General features: G+C 44.7%; 1 protein-coding gene across 15 annotated transcripts in view; it reads left to right on the top strand.

The window, feature by feature from the left end:
- phf14 (PHD finger protein 14) overlaps window positions 1-24,037 on the top strand; it is a 260,453-nt gene that overhangs the window by 42,144 nt on the left and 194,272 nt on the right. For all 15 annotated transcript variants that reach the window (XR_007486408.2, XM_049743153.1, XM_049743155.2 and 12 more), the window contains exon 4: window positions 16,826-16,958. Coding sequence is in view for 14 of the 15 variants with exons in the window: in XM_049743153.1 (XP_049599110.1) it covers window positions 16,826-16,958 (133 nt within the window). In the remaining variant the exon portion in view is untranslated. The remainder of the gene's footprint in view (window positions 1-16,825; window positions 16,959-24,037) is intronic.

The raw sequence follows: 24,037 nt of genomic DNA, 5'->3' as shown, positions 1-24,037 counted from the left end.
ATCACAGACTGATGTTAATTATGTTTTGTCCATGAATACGTGTTAAATAATTCCAAATGGTCTGTCTGCTTCCTTTCATTGCTAGCCCCCTGGTTGCTCTGCTTCCAGACGTATATTTTCATATTTAAGCGTTTAACCAATCACATTTCAGTCACTATTTGTTGCCAGGGTTAAAGAAATCTGCCTGGAGGCCTTCACAATCAGTTCTGCGGGCCCTGTAGCACAAAATAAATGTAGATCAAACTGTTGCTTCAACCAATCAGATTTTGAGTTGGCGACACCAAGGCCCTCTAGCAGGCGTATGGAAACGTCAGCGTATTCACACGCTTTGATTGGATAGTCAGAGAGTGTACTAGTCAGAGCTAGCAAACTGCGTCTGTAGCGAGCTGCACAGGCAAAGATATTGTTGTGTTGATTTAATAGCTGTTTTGTCAACTCACAATGGCTAAAGGAGGAGAAGAAATGGATTTGGTTGTAGATTTACTGTCAAAGCCATTTTCAAGATGGACTTTTCAAGAAATGCTGAACATTGTTAAGCAAGGTCGGGCAACTCTAAAGCGAGCAAGCCTGTCACAACCGGGAAAAGGATCTGTCCACCACTTTTATCTTCCACCACCTATGAGCGGTACTCCTGGCTCACAGGCTCCGAGGAACACTGCAAATTGTATTGCTGGGAGTGCTTGTTATTTGCCACTGATCAAGATGGTGTTTGGAGCCACACTGGATTTGTAAATTTGACATTTGTATGTTTGGCGGTGACCATCCCCATGTGTCCACTGCTTCTGTTGAACGGACATTCTCAGCCCTAATGCGAATTAAAACCTATGCCAGAAATACGACAGGGCAGACTCGACTTTCAGCATTAGCTTCGATGGCAATAGAAAATGACTTCTTGATGGAACTGAAACACACGGATAGTCTGCACAACAGAGTAATTGAAATCTTCTTGAGGAAAGAAAGGAGGATGGATTTTGTGTACAAATAATCAAGATTTTGGGTGAGTAAAATGTTGCTATATTCCTAAATAATATTGCAATTTTATCAGATTATTTTTTATGCTTTTTTATGTGTGTTGCAGCTGTACCTGCAGTAGAAGTTTTATAGCCATAAAATAGTTATTGAGGGTTGGATTAATTCAGAGGGAGCACTACTGAAGGCCTGGTATACAGGCCTGGTATACAGTGTATGGGAAATAAATTTCCATGAGGTTGTCAGTTACCAATCACAAGTGAATAGGAGTTAAACCTACATTAAAGCCAAGCGTAAAGTTAAGTCTAGTTAAATTGTAATACCAGAGAGTACGTTCAAATGATGAATTCAAAATAGAATACAAATAGAATAGAAAATTGTAAGGGATGTCCTAAGCTTTTCATTCATATCGTCATGTATGTTTCTGCCATATCATCTAGCTCTCTTTTCTTTGCACCAAATATTTTTTATTATTCATACTTTAATTGTTAAATTGACACATATCATGGAAAATCGACTTTATTTTTGCTTTTAAAATCATTTTCTTGTGTATCAGGAGTATGTGGGAGTGTAGAAAAGTGTAATATATCCCTCCAGGTGCTGATCGTTTAGGGGGGCAATTTTTTACTCTGTTCAGATTTCTCCATTTTCTATTACGTTTTTATATCTATTACATCACATCCATTGGGGCAGAACAAACCAAACAAGGTAATGGGTGTTGCCAAATGGAAATTCTAGTAATAAATATGGCGAATTAGCGGATCCACCATGTTTAAGACTAATCCGCTTTGTTTATTACTCTGTGAGACTTTTTGTAGTCCAAACAACTCAAGGATGCCGAAGTGGAGAGATCAAAATGTTCCATTGTTGGATGCGTCAATCCACACAAATCATTGCACAACATCAGAACCTCAAAGAAGTGCCTGGTCAAATTTCATTTTTCAAACAGTGTTCCCACGTTTGTGGGCAAAGTCCTGCTTGGACTTTTGTTTCAGAAATCTTTTGTCAGTATAGAGAAGGATTTGCCGAAAGACTTCATTTCGTTTATGCTTCAGTTCCTTCAATCTATGGAAACGATGGACACAATAAAGCGATAAGTTTCAGATGACACAAAAATAATAAACTGTATTTCACTTGAATAATATTGTATGTCTGCACTCATTTTCATAGCATTAGCGTCATTCTTTCTGCTGATTTTGGAGCTGTGCGCTCTGTTTTCACTTCTTGTGGGTGAATTTTGAGTAGTTGTATCAGATGAATTGCATCGAAGGTGCTGTTTTATTCTTGGAGAACACTAACACGTTCAATGCATTCGTTACTTCTTGCTGACGCTAGCATTAGCATACGTCATAGCTTGACTGCAGTGGTTGTTTGCAAGATGTCCATAGCATTAGCGCAGGGGTGGGCAATTACTTTTTACAAGGGGCCACATGAAAAACCTGAGTTGTGTCAGAGGGCCACACCTACAATAACTTAAACCTGCTCAATTTTCTTCCATTGTAAAATGCACTAAATTATTTATTTTAAATAGCTGGTACTGGTAATTAGAAGAATACAATTATTCTGTTTATATTCATATTAAGCTATGTGAAATTGTGGTATACAGGTCAAATAAAAAAACAATCATTAATCAGTACAAGTTATTCTTAACTTTAACTTTTCCTCAAATGACAAAGCCACTGCATCTCTGGGTGTGAAGTTTGATAAAAAGTCCTTGTTGTGCTTGCAGTTTTGCTAGCAATGCATTAGCCTCTGTTGCTGTTTATCAGACAGATGTATTTTTTTCTCATGCCTGGTCGTGTAATGTCGACTCAAATTATATTCTTTAAACAGAGCGACCTGTGTGCCACAAACCAGGCACACGGCTTTACCTTTTAGTTCTGTCAGAGGCCTCAGGTGGTGCGTGTTGGCGACAAAATCTCCGCCAGCATCACGCTGAGCACGGGGGCCCCCCAGGGCTGCGTGCTCAGTCCATTGCTCTTCACCCTGCTGACGCATGACTGCACTGCGACCTACAGCGACAACCGCATAGTGAAGTTTGCTGACGACACGACTCTGGTGGGTCTCATCACGAATGGCGACGAGACTCGGTACAGGTCGGAAGTTGACCTTCTGACCACGTGGTGCAGGGACAACAACCTCCTGCTGAACGTCAAGAAGACCAAGGAAATCATTGTTGACTTCCGGAAGGGTCACACAAAACACCTGCCGCTGATCATCGATGGTGCTGTGGTGGAGAGGGTGAGCTGCACCAAGTTCCTGGGGGTGCACATCAGTGAGGACCTCTCCTGGTCCGCAAACACCTCGTCACTGGCAAAGAAAGCTCAGCGCCGCCTGTACTTCCTGCGGAAGCTCAGGCGTGCATGTGCTCCTCAGGCAGTCCTGTCTACATTCTACCGTGGGACCATTGAGAGCGTCCTCACCAGTTGCATCGCTGTGTGGGGTGGTAACTGCACTGAACAGAACTTGAAGGCCCTGCAGCGCATAGTGAATACGGCTGGTAAGATTATTGGTGCTTCGCTCCCCTCCCTGAAAGACATTTACACCTCCCATCTCACCCGCAAGGCAACCTCGATTGCCAGAGATGTGAGTCACCCGGCTCACTCTTTGTTTGACCTTCTGCCCTCTGGGAAGAGGTACAGGAGCCTGCGCTCCCGCACCACCAGACTCGCCAACAGCTTCTTTCTCCAGGCTGTTAGGACCCTGAACTCGCTACCCCTTTCTGCGTAGCGTGCGGCACTGTTGCGCTATTTTCGGGAATGTCTGCTGTACGCGCACTTGCTCCTTTTTTTTTTCTGCTCCTCTTATTTATTTATTTATTGTTGTGTTATTTATTCATTATTTATTCAGCACACTTTTGTTATACTTGTTTACTTGTTTGTCTGTTGTGAGCCATGTCTTGTCACCCTGGGATAGGGGGGAACGTAATTTCGGTTTCTTTGTGTGTCTTTGGCATGTGGAGAAATTGACAATAAAGGTGACTTTGACTTTGACTTTGACTTTGACTTTGAAAACACGGCACTCCTTGTCAACTTTTCTTTTCTTTGTGTCAGCACACATTTTGAGAGCAGCATTACTTAGCGCTGTTCACCTACACGCACAGCTCACATGCACGCACGCTTCACGGAAGTGCGACGCCTTTCAAAATAAAAGTAGAACAGTTGTATTGCATGTACGACACAGATTTTTTAAATTTATTCAGTTGTAATCAAATGTAATTAATGATTGCGGGCCGGAGAGAGACGCACAAAGGGCCCGGATATGGCCTGCGGGCCGTATTTTGCCCGGGTTTGCATTAGCGTCAGTTTTTCTGCTGATTTTGTAGCTGTGCTCTCTGTTTTCACTTCTTGTGGGTGTATTTATATCAGATGAATTGCATCGAAGGCGCTGTTTTATTCTTGGGGAACACTAATATGTTCAATGTATTTGTTAGCTTATCGCTATCATTAGCTTACTTTGTAGCTTGACTTCAGTGTTTGTTTACAAGACGTTCATGAATATTGTGAGGGGATTCATTTTATTACGTGTCATGTATGGTTGTATGGACAAGTCTGCCGTTGATGTCTTTTAATCAAAAAAATTGCGGGGCTAGTAAACGCTACCTCGTTTAAATAAAGCAAAACAAAAAAAAAGTAAACGCTACCTCGGTGTTGGATTTGGTCCACAATTTAGTAAGCGCGCTATCCGCGCCTCACGGCAAAACCCATAGCCAATCAATATCCAATTTACTTACTGCATGCTCGCTTTCTTTCTTCAGTTTTAGGAAAAGACTAAGACACTGAAACAAAATTTAGACTTACACAGGTGGGTTGAGTTCAATCACAATTCTTGTTAAGAAAGCTCTGTTTTCGGGAAAAATACAATACAGCGCTGGGCCTTTCGTGCGACAATGCTCAAGAGCAGACAGTCTCCATTCAGAAAAGGCAACGTTCGAGGTTCTTTGGTCAGCTTATATTCAGTTGCACATGCCGGTATGGGCCGAGTTTGATGGGTGATGAGTCCAGGGGGGTGGGGCATGTTCGCAGCAGAGTTTGATTCCATGGGAGTGAGTGCTGGTTCGGTGAGGGCTGGTTCCGTGGCTGCTGTTTATGGGTGGTTCGGTATGTGGGGGTTTGACATGGTGGGGGCTGTTATTTTCCATCCTGTCTTTCAGCGATCACCTTTGGCCGGGTTCTTGGCTGTCTCCCTCTGGCACCTCAGCTGGTTTTATCTCCAAGTGACCCTCCTGTAAACATTTTCCTGCATTCTTGCACATACACCCACTTTACCCACTGTCACACCTCGTCCATTCATCATCCTTCCAATGTTGTCATTTTGAACGGACTTAGGTGAAGTTTTGCGTGTGACTTCATCAATTTGTTAATGTTCCCTGACTATGCAAAGTTCTTACTCACCACTTACCATGCATTTGTTTGTTTGTTAATTTGACACTCCATGTACTTGCTTACTTTGTCACATTATTAGTTGAATCATGCTTCCAACCATATATTTTCATTAATAGTCAAAACATTTTCCTTCTGTCCAGAACTTTCAGTAGTATTCCAAGGCTGTCATCTAGCATTAGGCAAAATACGATGTCACATCAAGCATTAATCAAAACATAAGATATAATCAAGTATAGAACCTTCTTAGACACCTTGGGCAGTGTCCGTGATTTAGAATATCATCAGGCATGCATTGAATAGTTCCTTAAGGGTCATTATGCTATTCAGGCAATATATCAAAGAACATGTGTTGTTTCAAAGTGCACAGAAATACTTATCAGATCATGAAGTTATAAAAACCTTTGTCATATATAAAATGTCTACCGTCATTTTCGGACTAAAAGCCGCTCCGGAATATAGGTCGCATTAGCCATAAAATGCACAATAACATGAAAAAAAACATATATAAGTCGCTCCGGAGTATAAGTCGCATGTTGGGGGAAATTTATTCGACAAAATCCAACACCAGGAACAGACATGAACGAGCAACAACAGGCTAAACGATAGGTATGCTAACGTGACATAAACAGAAACGAAGAGCTGAGAACGGGCCTGACGTAACATTCAGAGTTATTTAAATAACTATTACATAAATAACACGCTTATAAAACCATCTGTGTCACTCCAATTCATTCAATCCATCGATCGTCCTTTATGTCAACAAAGCTGGCCGGGTGCGCGCTGCTGACGGCGGTTGCACTTCAAAATATTCCACAGGCCCATATAATGATATATAAATTATATATTAAAAAACTATTATATAAGCAATAATATTATCAAACCATCTGTGTCACTCCAAATCATTAAATCCATCGATCAAATTCCTCGTCCTTTGTCAACAACGCCGCGCGTGCGCCCTGACGTCAGCCTCGTCAAAGAAGTAAAGTACAAGGAAAGACGTGAGTTTGGTAAACGGCTCTTTATTTAACAAAACAAGAGTTCAATGAGCCAACAACTACTGGACTGTAACGATAAAAACATACACAAGTTGCTACACGGAATAAAATCTACCAAAAAAATACCAGCTCTGCCGAACCCCTGTAGCCGACTCACCGAACCCCTAGGGTTCGATCAAACCCAGGTTAAGAACCACTGCTCTAGACTCTACAACAGGGGTGGGCAATTATTTTTTCTATGGGGCCACATGAGAAACAGAAAATATTGTGAAGGGCCGGCCAAAAGGCTGATCTCAATTCTGCATAATATTAACTGTACTTCTTTGTAAAAAGCAGTAAATAGCATTGTTTTGACAAGCTGGTAAGAGTATGTTATAATTAAGCAATGAAAACATGAAGTTGCTTTTCAAAAAATGTAATTTATTCAAGCAAATCTCACAAAACAATGGGAAAGGCAATTAATCACTAAAACGACATAATAAAAACACGCTAAACATGCAAATAAAAATGACCACAATACAATTAAAATCATGCACAACTCAACCATTTAAAACTTTTTACATCCATCCATCCATCCATTTTCTGAACCGCTTAGTCCCCACGGGGGTCGCGGGCATGCTGGAGCCTATCCCAGCCATCATCGGGCAGTAGGCGGGGGACACCCTGAACCGGTTGCCAGCCAATCGCAGGGCACACAGAGACAAACAACCATTCACACACGCACTCACACCTAGGGACAATTTGGAGTGATCAATCGGCCTACCAAGCATGTTTTTGGGATGTGGGAGGAAACCGGAGTGCCCGGAGAAAACCCACGCGGGCTCGGGGAGAACATGCAAACTCCGCACAGGGAGGGCCGGAGGTGGAATCGAACCCGCACCCTCCTAACTGTGAGGCGGACGTGCTACCCAGTGCGCCACCAAGCCGCAAACTTTTTACATTTTTAAGTTATTTTTTTTTTTAATTAGAACAGAATTTGATAGAATGTATAAAGTGAACACATTTGCCGCATTGGAAATTAAAAATGGACACCGATTACTAAGAATAAAGCTGAAATGAAATGCCAGTGTATCGATCGGGTCCCGCACGAAGCCAAACTGGCGGCGCCATTACTGTGACGTCACAAGTTGTACATCTGGATGTCAACAAACCCAAACAACATGGCAGATGATAGCGACAGCTCCGTTTCTAGCGGCAATATTAGCATCATTTTATCCGATTCAGAAACCTCTTTTGACGCAGAATATGATGAATCTAGCAGTTCACTTGGGCTGAGCTGAGCACATTTTCTGAATTGTGCCACTCCCGTCACTCTGGTTAGGTTGGCATAGTAAAAAGGGCTCTTGGGGGCTTTAGAGTGCCGAGTTGATCTCGGCACATGAAGACATGACCACCTGCAACGTTTGGTTTAGGTTTTATAAGCATTTTTAATTTTATTGCTTAAATCGCATTTTCTCGACGAGCTGAGCACGTTTTCTGAATTGTGCCTCTCCCGTCACTGTGGTTAGGTTGGCATAGTAAAAAGAGTAGAGTGCCGAGTTGACCACTGCGCATGGAGAAATGAACATCTGCAGCGTTTGGTTTCGGTTTTAGGCGCATTTTTAATTTTATTTCTTAAATCGCATTTTTTCGACGAGCTGAGCACGTTTTCTGAATTGTGCCTCTCCTGTCACGCTTCGACATACTTTTCAAAGTCAAAGTCTCAAAGTCTCCTTTATTGTCAATTCCTCCGCATGTCAAGACACACAAAGGGATCGAAATTACATTTCTCACCATCCCAGGGTGACAAGACAGAGTTCACAACGCACATACAAGTAAACAACACAGGAAAATTAAAACAAGAAGATGAACAATAAGAGTGATAGCATGCTAGCCGCTCCCGATGCACAGCAGAGTCCGGAAAGATGACAGTCAACCAGGCCACTGTGAACACGAGCACACAGCAGGCACGCACTGTCCGGTTCTTCGATCCTATCAGGCGAACTCAACCCATCTTGTCGTCCCGCGAACGTACGTACGCCAGGATAATGGAAGGCACGGCTAGGCGAGCTGGGTTGGCCGCAAACCTGGCCCGACGTCTCCGCACTGGCCCCTCTTCTCTCTTTGTTTACATTCACTGAAGCTAAACGCGTACAACTTGAGACGTCATGAGACATCACTTCCGGCTGGCGGCTCGGTGCAGTCAAACTCGTCTGTGCGGCAAATTTAAATTATATTTTTCAGAGCAACAGCTTCCTTTTCGTTGTTTCGAGCGTCAATTTATATTTATAAGCCCATAAGCTAACTAAAACCGATTTATACATTGTTAGGTTCAAAATCAGCAAAAGGATCAGCAGACAAAACCAGTGAGGCAGAATATTGAGTCTTTTCTCGCGAGAAGTGCAACCAGACTTACAGCAATCCGAATACACTAAAGGTCTGTTTACACTCCTCTCTTTTTATTTAGGAATGCCCTACCTACAATGTGAGACTAGCCCCTGATAGGTGGAGGGGGAAGCGTGGGCTTTGTCTCATGAGAGAAGAAACGAGATTCTATGTGAAACTAGAAGTCGCAGACAGGATGCCATGAGAAACGAAAAGAGTGCAAGGACAAAATGCTATGTGAAACAAAGAAGTCATGTGAAAAGAGGGCAAAGACAAAATGACATATGCAGACATCAACAAAATAGATTGAGCTATCAACAACTTTCTTGGATTCCCAGAGTTGTAGAAGGTCAGGAAGCTCCAGACATCATCGTTTGACTTGTTGTGGACTGGGTGATGTCTGCAAGGCGAAACAGCAAGCATTCTGTGCAATAACTTTATTAATAAGTACTCATTAGGGAACGCATGATAACATATATATACAATTTATCTAACATACATATACCGGTGTCTCTAGCCCTTTAATGAGTGCATCAAAATCAGGCATCTCACAAAACTCTCGAATCTCTGTTTTCAGGTCCCAAACTTTTTTTTAGCACTTTGCCCAGGCTGAGCCATCTGACAGGTGTGGGGTAGCTGATGTCACTATGCTCAGACTCATGGTCCTCCAAAAGTGCAACAAACTGTCTGTGATTCAATGCCCGTGCCCTGATGAAGTTTACTATGTTAGTAACAACATTAATAACATGGTTCATTTTTAGCACTGACTTGCACAACATATGTTGGTGTATAATACAATGCAAAAATATTAATTCCTGATATGTGTCGATTTCAGCCACTTTATCTTGCATACGTTTTAAAAGTCCCACATTTTTCCCTGTAAGATTTGGACAACCGTCCGTTGTGACACCTGCCAGTCTGTCCCATTTCAGTCCCAGTGTGTCCATGCACGCATTCACCTCCATGAAGAGATCGCTCCCTGTAGTTGTTCCTTTCATCGACCGCATTGCTGCCAGCTCCTCCGTAATCTTGAAGTCCGGCGTTATCCCGCGGACAAATACAAGTAACTGGGCTGTGTCACGGACACCACAGCTTTCATCCAAAGCCAAGGAGAAAAAGTCAAAATTTGCAACTTCACGTTGCATCTGAAGCTCCAGATTGCACGATATGTCCTCGACCCTTCTCGTCACGGTTCGCCTGGAGAGCGGGACTTTCTCAAATTCTTCTTTTTTTTTCCAGGACATATTAAAGCTGCAGAGTCCACCTAGCACTCTTTGATAAACTCCCCCTCCGAGAATGGCTTACTGGTTTTAGCGATTTTGTGAGCTATCACAAAGCTGGTCTTGGTTGCCGCATCCCTGGATGTGTGAAGCTTGGTAAAAAAGCCTTGCTGCTTTTGCAGTTTAGCTAGCAAAGCTTCCGATGTTCGCGCCCTTTCAGCATCAGTCACGTTCTTGTATTTCGCCCCGTGTTTCGCCTCGTAATGCCGAAGCAAATTGTAGTCCTTAAACACGGCGATCTGCTCCCCGCAAACTAAACACACGGCTTTACCTCTCACTTCAGTAAATAAATACTTAGCAGTCCAATTTTTTTTGAAAACCCTGCATTCGGCATCTACCTTTCTTTTTTTAGCATGAGTAGACATTTCTGAGGGCTAAAGTCGTCTTATGACTTGCTCGTGACAACGATCAAATCACGCCAATCACGTTTTGCGTCATGTATGTAAATAAAAAACAACTTCAAAATAAAAGCAATGCAGCTTCAGTCCATGCATCAGGTAAAACAAGAAAATATGTTTATTTTGTAATTTCCAATTAACGTTACGCGGGCCGGTCAGAGTCAATCAAAGGGCCGTATGCGGCCCGGGGGCCGTACAATGCCCAGGTTTGTGTGGCACCTGATCATAAGTTTCGTCTCTACCGCTACTAGTGGCACTTGTCTTTGTCCTTGTCTGTTATTTATCCATTTTTACATTTGGCACTTGTCTCTTGTATTCTTGCACTCTTGTACGCTGCTGTGACAAGTACATTTCCCCGCTGTGGGATAAATAAAGTTCTATCATCATAATAATCATCATCATCATCATCATATGCTTAAAATGTTTCTTTTATTGATGTAATATGTGAACATACTTGTCTGCTTATGTACTTTATTCAATGAGGTGTGCATATGTGTTTTTGTAGCTAGGCAGGACTTTTTATATTTCTCCCCATTCCTTTACTTCGGCTAAAAAAAAAAAAAAAAACTACAAATGGCGACCGAAAAGGGAGGCGCACATCTTGCGGCCTGAGGGGTGTGGAGCGTGAAGTATCTCGATCCATCCATTTTCTGTACCGCTGTGTCCCCACGGGGGTCGCGGGTGTATCCCAGTCGTCATTGGGCAGTAGGCGGGGGACACCCTGAACCGGTTGCCAGGGCACACAGAGACAAACAACTATCTGCATTTGCACTCACACCTAGGGGCAATTTGGAGTGCTAATCGGCCTATCAAGCATGTTTTTGGGATGTGGGAGGAAAGCGGAGTGCCCGGAGAAAACCCACGCGGGCTCGGGGAGAACATGCAAACTCCACACAGGGAGTCAGAGGTGGAATCGAACCCACACCATCTGAATTGTGAGGCGGACAGGCTAACCAGTGCCACACCGAGCCACGTGAAGTATCTCATTTGCATTTAAAGAGACCGCACCAAAACGGCTTGCTCTGAGCTGCACCTCAGAACAAGTACAAACCGGATTCGGTTGAAGTTGGGAAATTGTGTAAAATGTAAATAAAAACAAAATACAATGATTTGAGAATCCTTTTCAACCTATATTCAATGGATTACACTACAAAGACAACATATTTAATGCTCAAACTTTCAAATAATAACTTGGAATTTCATGGCTGCAACACGTGCGGTAGAAGTTGGGAAAGGGGATGTTTACCACTTTGTTACATCACTTTTCCTTTTAATAACACTCAGTAAACGTTTTGGAAGAGAGGAGACTAATTCTCTTAGCTTCTCATGTGGAATTCGTTCCCATTTATGCTTGATGAACCGCTTCAGTTGTTCAACAGTCCGGGGTCTTCCCTGTCGTATTTTACGCTTCATAATGCGCCACACATTTTCAATGGGAGACAGGTCTGGACTGCAAGCGGGCCAGGGGAGAACCTGGACTCTTTTTCTTCGAAGCCATGGTGTTGTAACACGTGCAGAATGTGGCTTGGCATTATTTTGCTGAAATAAGTAGCGGTGTCCATGAAAAAGATGTCGCTTGGATGGCAGCATATGTTGCTCCAAAATCTGTATGTACTTTTCAGCATTTATGTTGCCTACACAGAAATGTAAGTCACCCATGCCATGAGAACTAATGCACCCCAATACCATCACAGATGCTGCCTTTCGAACTTTGCATTGATAACAGTCCAGATGGTCCGCTTCCTCTTTGGTCCGGAGGACATGACGTCAAGTGTTTCCAAAAACAATTTGAAAAGTGGACTCATCAGGCCACAAAATACTTTTCCATTGTGCATCAGTCCATTTTACATGAACTCGGGCCCAGAGAACCCGACGGCATTTCTGGATGTTGTTCATAAACGGGTTTTGCTTTGCATGGTAGAGTTTTAACCCGCACTTACTGATGTAGTGACAAACTGTATTTACTGAATGGTTTTCTGAAGTTTTCCTGAGCCCATTTGGTAATATCCTTTACACCAGGGGTCACCAGCCTTTCTTAAACCGAGAGCTACTTCCTGGGTACCGATGAAGGCAAAGGGCTACCAGTTTGACACACATTTCTGAAATAGCCAATTTCTTCAATTTGGCTTTCACTATGTGTTATTATTGTCATTTCCAGTTCACATGTAAGTGTGATTTTAACAAGAATAGCAAAAATACAGTCAAACCTTGGTTTTGACCACAATCCGTTCCAGAAGGCGGTTCAATAAGTGAATCGGTCGAATTCCGAATCTATTTTTCCCATTACAAATAATGGAAACATTTTTGATCCGTTTCAAGACAAAAAAACCCCGCCTTTTTTAAGCATTTTTTCATTTGCGCATATCTGTCCGATCGCGCAACTGCAGCGCACCGCCGAACGCGCAACCGTAGCACGTCGCCCACCCCGCAACTGCACCGCGCTGGTCGCATTATTGTGACATAGCCATTGCTAAAATTTAGAAAATATTTTTAAAGTCCTGATGTACTTTCCAAAATTTAAGTGGACCTAAGTGCGCAGGGAGCTTAATTTTGTCCGATCGCGCAACTGCAGTGCACCGCCGAACGCGCAACAGTAGCGCGTCGCCGACCATGCAACTGCACCACGCTGGTCGCATTATTGTGACAGAGCTGTCACTAAAATTAAGAAAATAAAGTTCTTATGTACTTTCTAAAATTTAAGTGGACCTCAGTGCGAAGGGAGCTTAATTTGGTCCGATCGTGCAACCGCAGTACGCCGGGCGCTCACTGTTGCATGTCGCATTGCTTTAAGAGCGTCTTTGTGTTTTAGGATGGCTTTACTGCTCCCAATTGCTTTCTTTGGAGGCATGATCAGGAGTTATATCAAAGTCAAAGTCAAAGTCAGCTTTATTGTCAATTTCTCCACATGCCAAAGACACACAAAGAAACCGAAATTTCGTTCCCCCCTATCCCACGGTGACAAGACATGGCTCACAACAGACAAATAAGTAAACAAGTATAACAAAAGTGTGCTGAATAAATAATGAATAAATAACACAACAATAAATAAATAAATAAGAGGAGCAGAAAAAAAAGGAGCAAGTGCGCGTACAGCAGACATTCCCGAAAATAGCGCAACAGTGCCGCACGCTACGCAGAAGGGGGTAGCGAGTTCAGGGCCCTAACAGCCTGGAGAAAGAAGCTGTTGGCGAGTCTGGTGGTGCGGGAGCGCAGGCTCCTGTACCTCTTCCCAGAGGGCAGAAGGTCAAACAAAGAGTGAGCCGGGTGACTCACATCTCTGGCAATCGAGGTTGCCTTGCGGGCGAGATGGGAGGTGTAAATGTCTTCCAGGGAGGGGAGCGAAGCACCAATAATCTTACCAGCCATATTCACTATGCGCTGCAGGGCCTTCAAGTTTTGTTCAGTGCAGTTACCACCCCAGACAGCGATGCAACTGGTGAGGACGCTCTCAATGGTGCCACGGTAGAATGTAGACAGGACTGCCTGAGGAGCACATGCACGCCTGAGCTTCCGCAGGAAGTACAGGTGGCGCTGAGCTTTCTTTGCCAGTGACGAGGTGTTTGCGGACCAGGAGAGGTCCTCACTGATGTGCACCCCCAGGAACTTGGTGCAGCTCACCCTCTCCACCACAGCACCGTCAATGATCAGCGGCAGGTGTGTTGTGTGACCCTTCCGGAAGTCAACAATGATTTCCTTGGTCTTATTTACGTTCAGCAGGAGGTTGTTGTCCCTGCACCACGTGGTCAGAAGGTCAACTTCCGACCTGTACCGAGTCTCGTCGCCATTCGTGATGAGACCCACCAGAGTCGTGTCATCAGCAAACTTCACTATACGGTTGTCGCTGTAGGTCGCAGTGCAGTCATGCGTCAGCAGGGTGAAGAGCAATGGACTGAGCACGCAGCCCTGGGGGGCCCCCGTGCTCAGCGTGATGCTGGCGGAGATTTTGTCGCCAACACGCACCACCTGAGGCCTCTGACAGAGGAAGTCCAGTATCCAGTTGCAGAGGGAGGTACTGAGGCTCAGCTCGTCGAGTTTGCGGATGAGTCGCTGCGGCACAATGGTGTTGAAGGCAGAGCTGAAGTCCACAAACAGCAACCTCACATATGAGTCCTTTCTCTCCAGGTGGGTGAGGGCCGAGTGGAGGGCAGAGCAGATGGCATCCTCAGAGGACCGCTTGGCACGGTACGCAAACTGGAAAGGGTCAATGGTGGGGGGGAGAACGGACTTGATGTGCTCCATGACCAGCCGTTCAAAGCACTTCATGATGATGGGCGTCAGTGCCACAGGGCGGTAGTCATTGAAGCAGGACGGTGCAGGTTTCTTCGGCACAGGAACGATGGTGGCAGCCTTGAAACACGAGGGGACGATGGCCTGCTGCAGGGAAACGTTAAAGATGTCCGTGAAGACACCCGACAGCTCCCCAGCGCAGTCCTTCAGCGCTCGACCCGGGATGTTGTCAGGGCCCGCCGCCTTACGGGTGTCAATAGCGGCAAGCGCCCTCCTCACACCGTCGGCAGAGAGGCGCAGGGGCTGCTCGTGTGGGGGGGGAGTGGACTTCAGCGGGCAAGTGCTGTTCTGGGCGTCGAAGCGAGCAAAGAAGCGGTTCAGATCGTTCAGCAGACGGACGTCGCCCTCACAGCTCCTCGGCGCGGGCTTGTAGTCCGTGATGGTCTGAATGCCCCGCCAAAGGCTACGTGCGTCCTTGCTGTCCTTGAAGTGGGTGGAGACCTTGCACGAGAACGCCTTCTTCACTTCTTTGATGCCACGGGACAGGTCGGCCCTCGCTGTCCTCAAGCCAGCCTCATCCCCCGCTCTGAAAGTCACATCATCGATGCACTTCGTGATGTAAGAGGTAACAGAGTCAGTATACTCCTCTATGTCCGTCCAATCGTTGTAGGTGGCTGCCTGCTTAAACAAGTCCCAGTCAGTGGTGTCGAAGCAGTCACGAAGTGCATCGGAGGCACCCTCAGGCCACACTCGAACCTGCCTCCGAACCGGCCTGGATGCCTTTACCAATTGTCTGTATGCGGGCAAAAGCAAAATATATATATATTCCTCAAAGTAACGAAAATACAATAACAATGGAGTCAGTCGGCATCCGGGCCGTGCGGTCGCGTTTTATCGGGTCCTCCCGGCTCATCTCGCGAGGTTCGACCTCCGAATTTTGTTCGACAACCGAAGCAAAAAAATCTCAAATTTTTTGTTCGAATTCCGATTTGTTCGATAACCGGGACGCTCGAAAACCGAGGTTTGACTGTAAAATAAATAGATACAGCTCATTGACAAGTGCCGCTATTTGAGCTAATTTTAGGACAGTCCTGCGGGCGACTCATGCTGTCCTCACGGGCGACCTGGTGCCCGCGGACTCCGGGTTGGTGACCCCTGCTTTACACACTCATGTCGGATTTTAAGGCAGTGCCGTCCGTCTGAGGGATGAAAGGTCACGGTCATTCAGTCTTGATTTCCGGCTGTGGCGTTTACGTGCAGTGATTTCACCAGATTCTCTGAACCATTTGATATTATGGACCGTAGATGTTGAAATCCCTAAATTCCTTACAATTTTGCTTTGAGAAATCTTGTTCTTAAACTGTTCAACTATTTTCTCACACAGTTGTGGACAAAGTGGTGAACCTCACCCCATCCTTGCTTGTGAATGATTGAGCATGTTTGGGAGGCTCCTTTTATACCCAATCATGGTACCCACCTGTCCCCAATTAGCCTGATCACATGTGGGATGTTCTAATAGGTGTTTGATGAGCTTTTCTCAGCTTTCTCAGTATTTTTTGCCACCTTTCCCAAATTGTACTGGATGTGTTGCAGCCATGAAATTCTACGTTATTATTTGACAAAAAACAATTAAGTTTATCAGTTTGAACATTAAATATGTTCTTTGTAGTGTATTCAATTGAATATGGGTTGAGAAGGATTTTTAAATCATTGTATTTTGTTTTTATTTACATTTTAACAATTTCCCAACTGCATCTGAATCCGGTTTGTACAAAAGAGGGACCTGTGACGGTATCAAAACTAGGAATTCAGACAAAACCATCGCTGTTCCACTTAATACAGACCGCAACTAAATGAGTAAAACGTCAAACAGTAGAATTTATTACAGTGATACTTCGGCTTTAAAACTTAATATCTACTCTATCCTCTGTTTTGAATTCATCATTTAGTTCTCAGTTTATTTTTAGTAAAACACAATTGTTGAGATTTTATTGATAACAAATTTAGATAACACAAATGCCTGCACAAAAGAACCAAAGAATGGTACTGCTGAGTACTAGTATCGAATCCCAGGTACCTAGAATCAGAATCAAAACAGTTCAAAGGTGAAATGTACAGCGTTCGTAGGTACAGAATTTTTCAATATAATTTGTGTTCAGAAGGGATCAGCAGTGCTACAATTGACTTTTTTTTTTTTTATTTAACAGGATGCGTCGCTAGATCGGTCCCAGACGTGGAATGCTCAGCACATCCTAATCTGCTCAGTTTGCTTGGGAGACAATAGTGAAGATGCAGATGAGATAATTCAGTGTGACAATTGCGGTGTTACTGTGCATGAAGGTAAGATGATCTTAGTTCCAATTTATTTACTATAAATTGATTGATGAAATATAAAATATGTACCGTATTTGCCGGTGTATTGGTCGACCTTTTTCGATCCAAAATCGACCGAAAAAAATCGACCTCGACTTATACACCGAGTCATAAAATTTAATTTCGTATTCATCGCTTCAAATGTGATGGTAACCAAGGCCGTTTCTCATGCATCTCATTGTGCGTTGCACTTAGAAAATTTGAACCGGGCGGCGTGCGCGAGTGCGCGGCCCGCTGGAAGTCCAATGAGGCGCCGCGATCTCCTGCGCGGTGCTTATAAAGTGCCGATCCGCTCGGCTTGGAGCTATTTCCGACCTCCCGTTGGTGCCGGGCGGCGTGCGCGAGCTCGCCGGCCGCGATCTCCTGCGCGGTGCTTATAAAGTGCCGATCCGCTCGGCTTGGAGCTATTTCCGACCTCCCGTTGGTGCCGGGCGGCGTGCGCGAGCTCGCCGGCCGCGATCTCCTGCGCGGTGCTTATAAAGTGCCGATCCGCTCGGCTTGGAGCTATTTCCGACCTCCCGTTGGTGCCGGGCGGCGTGCGCGAGCTCGCCGGCCGCGATCTCCTCCGCGGTGCTTATAAAGTGCCGATCCGCTCGGCTTGGAGCTATTTCCGACCTCCCGTTGGTGCCGGGCGGCGTGCGCGAGCTCGCCGGCCGCGATCTCCTGCGCGGTGCTTATAAAGTGCCGATCCGCTCGGCTTGGAGCTATTTCCGACCTCCCGTTGGTGCCGGGCGGCGTGCGCGAGCTCGCCGGCCGCGATCTCCTCCGCGGTGCTTATAAAGTGCCGATCCGCTCGGCTTGGAGCTATTTCCGGCCTCCCGTTGGTGCCGGGCGGCGTGCGCGAGCTCGCCGGCCGCGATCTCCTCCGCGGTGCTTATAAACAGCCGCATGCGCACGGCCTCCCGGAATTTGAACACATTTCGTCAATAAATTTCGCATAGTGAATTTTGAAGTTTAATATAATGCAACAATTGAGCTCGACTTATACAAAGGATATATCATAAAATCGTAAATTTCCGTCGATTTTTAGGGGGTCGACTTATACACCGAGTCGACCTGTACACCGGCAAATACGGTAGTTAAAGCTGCTCTTACACTGGTGAAGTGCTCTCAAACATCAGGAATGCTACTATGGTAACAGTGGAAACTTGGTTAGCATTTACTGGGGGCCAAAAAGTGATGTGCCGCTGAAGAGGAAAGCAATCCGGCATACTGGTGCGACTCCATAAACGGGGGACACAAACAACCCTTACTTTTGACTTTCCCCTCCAATGCATGGTCATTCAGCCTTAAAGTGGATGAGCTAGTGCTGCCGATGAGGAGAAACGGAATTTTGTGCTTCACACAAACATACATTTTGAGTGTATCCCGGACACCGCATTACATCTGGAGTTATTTCTGCTGTTCTGCGTGGACTGTAACCCAGAGATTTCTGGCAAAAGCAAAGGCGACTGAGTGTTTCTACACGAACAACAAAAATGACTTCCAGAGCCAACTGGTTGATGGATTTTGCAGTCAACTTGGCTCTCTACTTCATACTGCAATATGTCGAAACCCGGAGAAATCTTTCCTGGATCATGTTTGTGGACTTGAGCTCTGCCTACAACTCTATCCTTCCAGCTCGACTCTCCTCCAGCTCTACTCTCCCAGCTCATCGTGCCTGACTCCCTCTATAGGTGGATCACAGATTTGGAAGCAACATTGTGGCTGCTAAAACTGTCTTGGACATTAGTACCAGAGCTCCTCTCGGTAAACCAACAGCTGCAACTCCATCCATCACCCCATAAAGACAACATTTGTGAATGATACCACCCTCCTCGGGGTTGTAGTGACAACAGGGTCAATTTGTTTATTTAATTGGCAGAGTCTTGAGTTTACTGCCTGCACAAAACTCAAACACCTCTTGGGAGCGCCATGTCTGTTTTTGTATACATTTTAAATGGCTTAAGCCCTTACCAATCCTGTATTTTGTGCTTGCGCCTGTCTGATTTGCACACCTTCTCCCCACATTTTAAGATAGTATCATATCTGTAGGCTCAGCAAGCACTTACATCGGACAGGCGCAAGCACAAAAAACAGAAATGGTAACATGAAAAACCTTACCCAAAAGCAAAAACGATACATTCTTACAAATGAGGGAAGCAGGAGAACATTCCGAGGCCAGGAGAAGACCCTGGCATTTAGCAGAGGCTGGAACAAAGAGGAACACAAACATAAAACACATTTGCAATATCTCATCGGATTCCTCTCAAAATTGCAAGACATAAGGGTTCCTATTCTCTTCGTAACAACAATAGAGTCTTGTTGTGTTTTTTTGGAATGTTAAATTCAGAGAACGGTCGATAATCATTACAGGCATATCTCAGATTACGATGAGTCCTCTTAATTGGCCCCATTTTTGGCCTTTTCTACAGGTCATGTTTCATCAGTTTGTCTTGAAACTGTGGGCGCTTCATCTAAAGATGATCATAACAAAGAATCCAACCAAAGGTTTTTATTTTTCAAACATGGTTGCTGCAATAACTTGTTTGCTTAAAAAAGCAGAGTATGATGGTCTTAACATTCGTGAAAACATATGAAATTTGGTACATACCACGCATGGTAAAGTAATCATTCTTTTGTGATTTTATTGCGGCTATAAAAAAATTATTTGTTGCGCCCTCTACAAATTTTGAATGAATTAGCAGCCCTTGTTGATCATTTCACCAATATCTACCAAAAATTGGAGACATATATCGTATTTTCCGCACCATATGGCGCTTCGGGTTTAAAGGCGCAGACTCAATTGTGGGGCCTATTGGGCATAATAGGGCGCATGCATGCCATGACCTACAGTGAACAAAAAAACGTCACGGGACAGTGAGTTTGGTTGTACTTCATTCTATGGTTTAACCATGATCTACTATACTCACATTATTGTTAATCAATATTCATACGCAAATCCATCCAAGTCCTCATCTTCTGTATCCAAATTTAACAATTGGGCAAGTTCGCCATTAAACATGCCAAGTTCCTTCTCGTCGTTGTCACTTTGCTCTTCTGCAATGATCCTGGCTTTCCAGAAAGCTCTAATTGTGCCTCGTAAGCATGTCACGTTGTCCATGCCATTTTAGAGGGTCCCAATGCTGTTTTCTTTGCACAAACGATAGTATTTATTTATCAATGGTGGCGGAGTTACATGCTCAACATGTTGCGTACAGTCCTCTGATTGGTTTACCGCCCCACTCTACGTAAAACGTAATGTCCTCTGATTGGTTCATCGGGTCTACATATTACGCCTGTATATTACGTCTCTGTGTGGTGGAAGCCACACAAAACAACTCTAAAGATTTGCACAGACGGTAGTATTTATTTATCAATGGCGGCAGAGGTACGTACTCTACATGTTACGTACAGTCCTCTGATTGTTTTTTTAGCCCCGATCTTTGTAAAACGTAATGTCCTCTGATTGGTTCATTGGGTCTTTATGTTACGCCTGTATAATACGGAAGCCACAAAAAACAAATTTACAGATTTTGGAATTTGGTCAACGCAAAAGGTGCAGTTTATTAAAAGGTGCACCTTTGTATTTTGAGCAAATTAAAGGCTTTTAAGTGCGCCTTATGGTACGGAAATTACGGGAGTTATGTAACAGCCCAAGACCTACACAAAGTCTCTGGACCTCTACTCTTTACAGATGCTCACACCTGTAATTTATGGCATTAGCTTCAAAGCCATACTCTGAGGGGGAGTTTGTCAAAAACAGCATGCTGAAGGCTGCTGAAATTGTGTGTCCTGAGAAGCGTCAAGCTTTTGCCAATATTAGCTTGACGAGAAATACCGTGGCAGACAGGATTTCGGAACAATCGGCAGATTTGGACAGCCAACTGAAACGTAAAGTGGAGTCACTGCTGACATTTTCTGTTGCAATTGATGAAAGTACTGATATTACAGATGTCTCTCAACTGGCCATATTCATTCGTGGAGTTGATGACACTTTGACTGTCACAGAGGAGTTTCTCGAGTTGGTGTGTCTGACCGACACCACAACAGCTGAGATCATTTTCCGCTCCGTCGTTGGAACATTGGACAGGCGGACTGGTCCCGCGCCGTAAGCCTGGCCGCCGTAAGCCTGGCCACTGATGGTGCGCCGTCAATGATCGTGAAAAAAGCAGGTTGTGACCAAGTTCAGAGAGAAAATACAAGCCGCAAATGGAGGGGGTGATTTTTGGACATTTCATTCCATTTTGCATCAGAAGGCATTATGCTGCAAGTCCTTAAACATGGATCACATCATGGAGGTGGTTGCCCGAACTGTTAATTTCATCCAAGCCAGAGGTCTCAATTGTCAGTTTGACAGCCTTCTCAGTGACTGTAAAATTTTCCATGGTCTGCCATACCACACTGACGTAAGATGGTTAAGCAGAGGTGCTGTGCTGAAGCGCTTGTTTGATCTACGTGGGAAAATCGTACAATTTATGGAGAAAAGAGGAAAACCTGTTAAGGAATTACAGTGCCCACTTTGGCTGCAGGACCTTGCATTTATGGTTGACATTACACTTGAATAATTTGAACAGAATGTTGCAGGGACACAACAAAATTGTAACACAGTATTATGACAGCATACGTGCATTCAAGTTTAAGCTCACATTATGGGAGACGCAGATAGCAAGTGGAGACCCTGCTCATTTTCCCGTCTCCGAGATGTGTGTGCAGCAACGTTAATCCTGACGTGATACAGTACAAAGGGTTTCAGGGTTTGCTGAGGGAGTTTGAGAAACAATTTCAGGTCTTTAGTGAACTTGAGACAGAAATCACAGTTTTTCGCTCACCATTCACCATGTACCTGTTTACATGCAACTTGAAATCATTGATTTGCAATGTGATGTAGAATTGAAGGACAAATTTGCCTCCGTGGGCTTGGACACATTTTACAAGTATCTCCTACCACGCTATCCTAAATTGACAGCACTGTCAAATGTTGTCTATGTTTGGGACTATCTACCTTTGTGAGCAAGTTTTCTCACTAATGAACATTAATAAAACGAAGCTACGGTCAAACCTCACGCATAAGCACTTACGTACGTAAATGAGATTCTGAAACTGGCTGCTACTCAGGATATGATGCCTGATATTGATGCACTTGTGCAGGCTAAAATAGGTCAAGTTTCAGGGGCAAATACTGAGGAAAACTAAATTCTATGGAACACTGCTTTGAACGTTGCACTATAAAATAAAAAATGTGAATATTTGCTCTAATAATTGCTGTGAAAGTCAGTGGTAGTACCGTATTTTTCGCACCATAAGGCGCACTGGATTATAAAGCGCACCCTCATTGAATGTTTTATTTTAGAAATCATTTCATATATAGGGCGCACCGGATTAAAAGGCGCATAAAATAGAAGCTATACTGCAACAAACTAAGGTTGGCTAGGGTTGCGGTATGCATTGCATGCACTAGCCAATAACCAATGAGCCCTCTGTAAACAGTCGCGTTTCTCAAACTATCTCCTATAAAATGATCGGAACTGACTAAAGTTCGATCTAACGTATTGGTACTGTTTACTTATGTTTCCATTCCATATCGATCCGTAAATTTACTCGAAACATTAACGGAGCAGACTATTTTGAAATGAAATAGCCTCGTGCACGTAGCAGCTATCATTATAGCATTAGCCACCCGCAAACTCCCATGAGCCTCAGCTCGCAGACTCCCATGAGCCTCAGCAAAGTGTCTTGGCAGCCCACTGTAAACAATCGCGTTTCTCAAACTTTCTCCTATAAAATGATCGGAACGGACTAAAGTTCGAGCTAACACATTGGTACTGCTTACTTATGTTTCCCTTCCATATCGATCCGTAAATTTACTCGAAACATTCACGGAGCAGCTTATTTTGAAATGAAATAGCCTTGTGCGTATAGCAGCTATCATTATAGCATTAGCCACCCGCAAACTACGATGAGCCTCAGCTCGCAGACTCTCATGAGCCTCAGCAAAGTGTCGTGGCAGTCCCCTGTAAACAATCACGTTTCTCAAACTCTCTCCCATAAAAGTGATCGGAACCGACTAAAGACTGATTTAAGCCATTGGTGCTGCTTATTTATGATTCCGTTAGATATTGATCGGTAAATGTACTCGAAAACTTTAACGGAACAGCCTATTTTGAAATGAAATAGCCTCGCGGGTACAACAGCTATTCAGTGACGCCCCCTGACCACGGTTGCCGTAATGCTGGGTAGCGATGCGACATTGTAATTTACTCGTCGTACTAAAACATACTGAAACATTTTGGCAGAGCGCTGTGTACAACCAGTATGGATAAACAAATTCATCAATTGATCCATATATAAGGCGCTCTGTGGGTTTTTGAGTGAATTTTAAGTTTTTAAGTGTGCCTAATAGTGCGTAAAATACCATCCATCCATCCATCCATCTTCTTCCGCTTATCCGGGGTCGGGTCGCGGGGGCAACAGCTTCAGGAGGGACTCCCAGACTTCCCTCTCCCCAGCCACTTCATCCAGCTCATCCCGGGGGATCCCAAGGCGTTCCCAGGCCAGCTGAGAGACATAGTCTCTCCAGCGCGTCCTGGGTCGTCCCCGGGGTCTCCTACCGGTGGGACATGCCCGGAACACCTCCCCAGGGAGGCGTCCAGGAGGCATCCTGATAAGATGCCCGAGCCACCTCATCTGGCTCCTCTCAACGTGGAGGAGTAGCGACTCTACTCCGAGTCTCTCCCGGATGACCGAGCTTCTCACCCTATCTCTAAGGGAGAGCCCGGACATCCTGCGGAGAAAACTCATTTCGGCCGCTTGTATCCGAGATCTCGTTCTTTCGGTCACGACCCATAGCTCGTGACCATAGGTGAGGGTAGGAGCGTAAATCGACCGGTAAATTGAGAGCTTTGCCTTTTGGCTCAGCTCTCTCTTCACCACAACGGACCGGTACAGGGTCCGCATTACTGCCGACGCTGCACCGATCCGCCTGTCGATCTCACGCTCCATCCTCCCCTCACTCGTGAACAAGACTCCAAGATACTTGAACTCCTCCACTTGGGGCAGGATCTCAT

Source organism: Syngnathus scovelli, chromosome 15 (genome assembly GCF_024217435.2).
Source record: "Syngnathus scovelli strain Florida chromosome 15, RoL_Ssco_1.2, whole genome shotgun sequence".
Lineage (NCBI taxonomy): Eukaryota > Metazoa > Chordata > Actinopteri > Syngnathiformes > Syngnathidae > Syngnathus > Syngnathus scovelli.
Note: the sequence above shows the minus strand (reverse complement) of the source record. Positions and strands in the feature narration are given on the sequence as shown.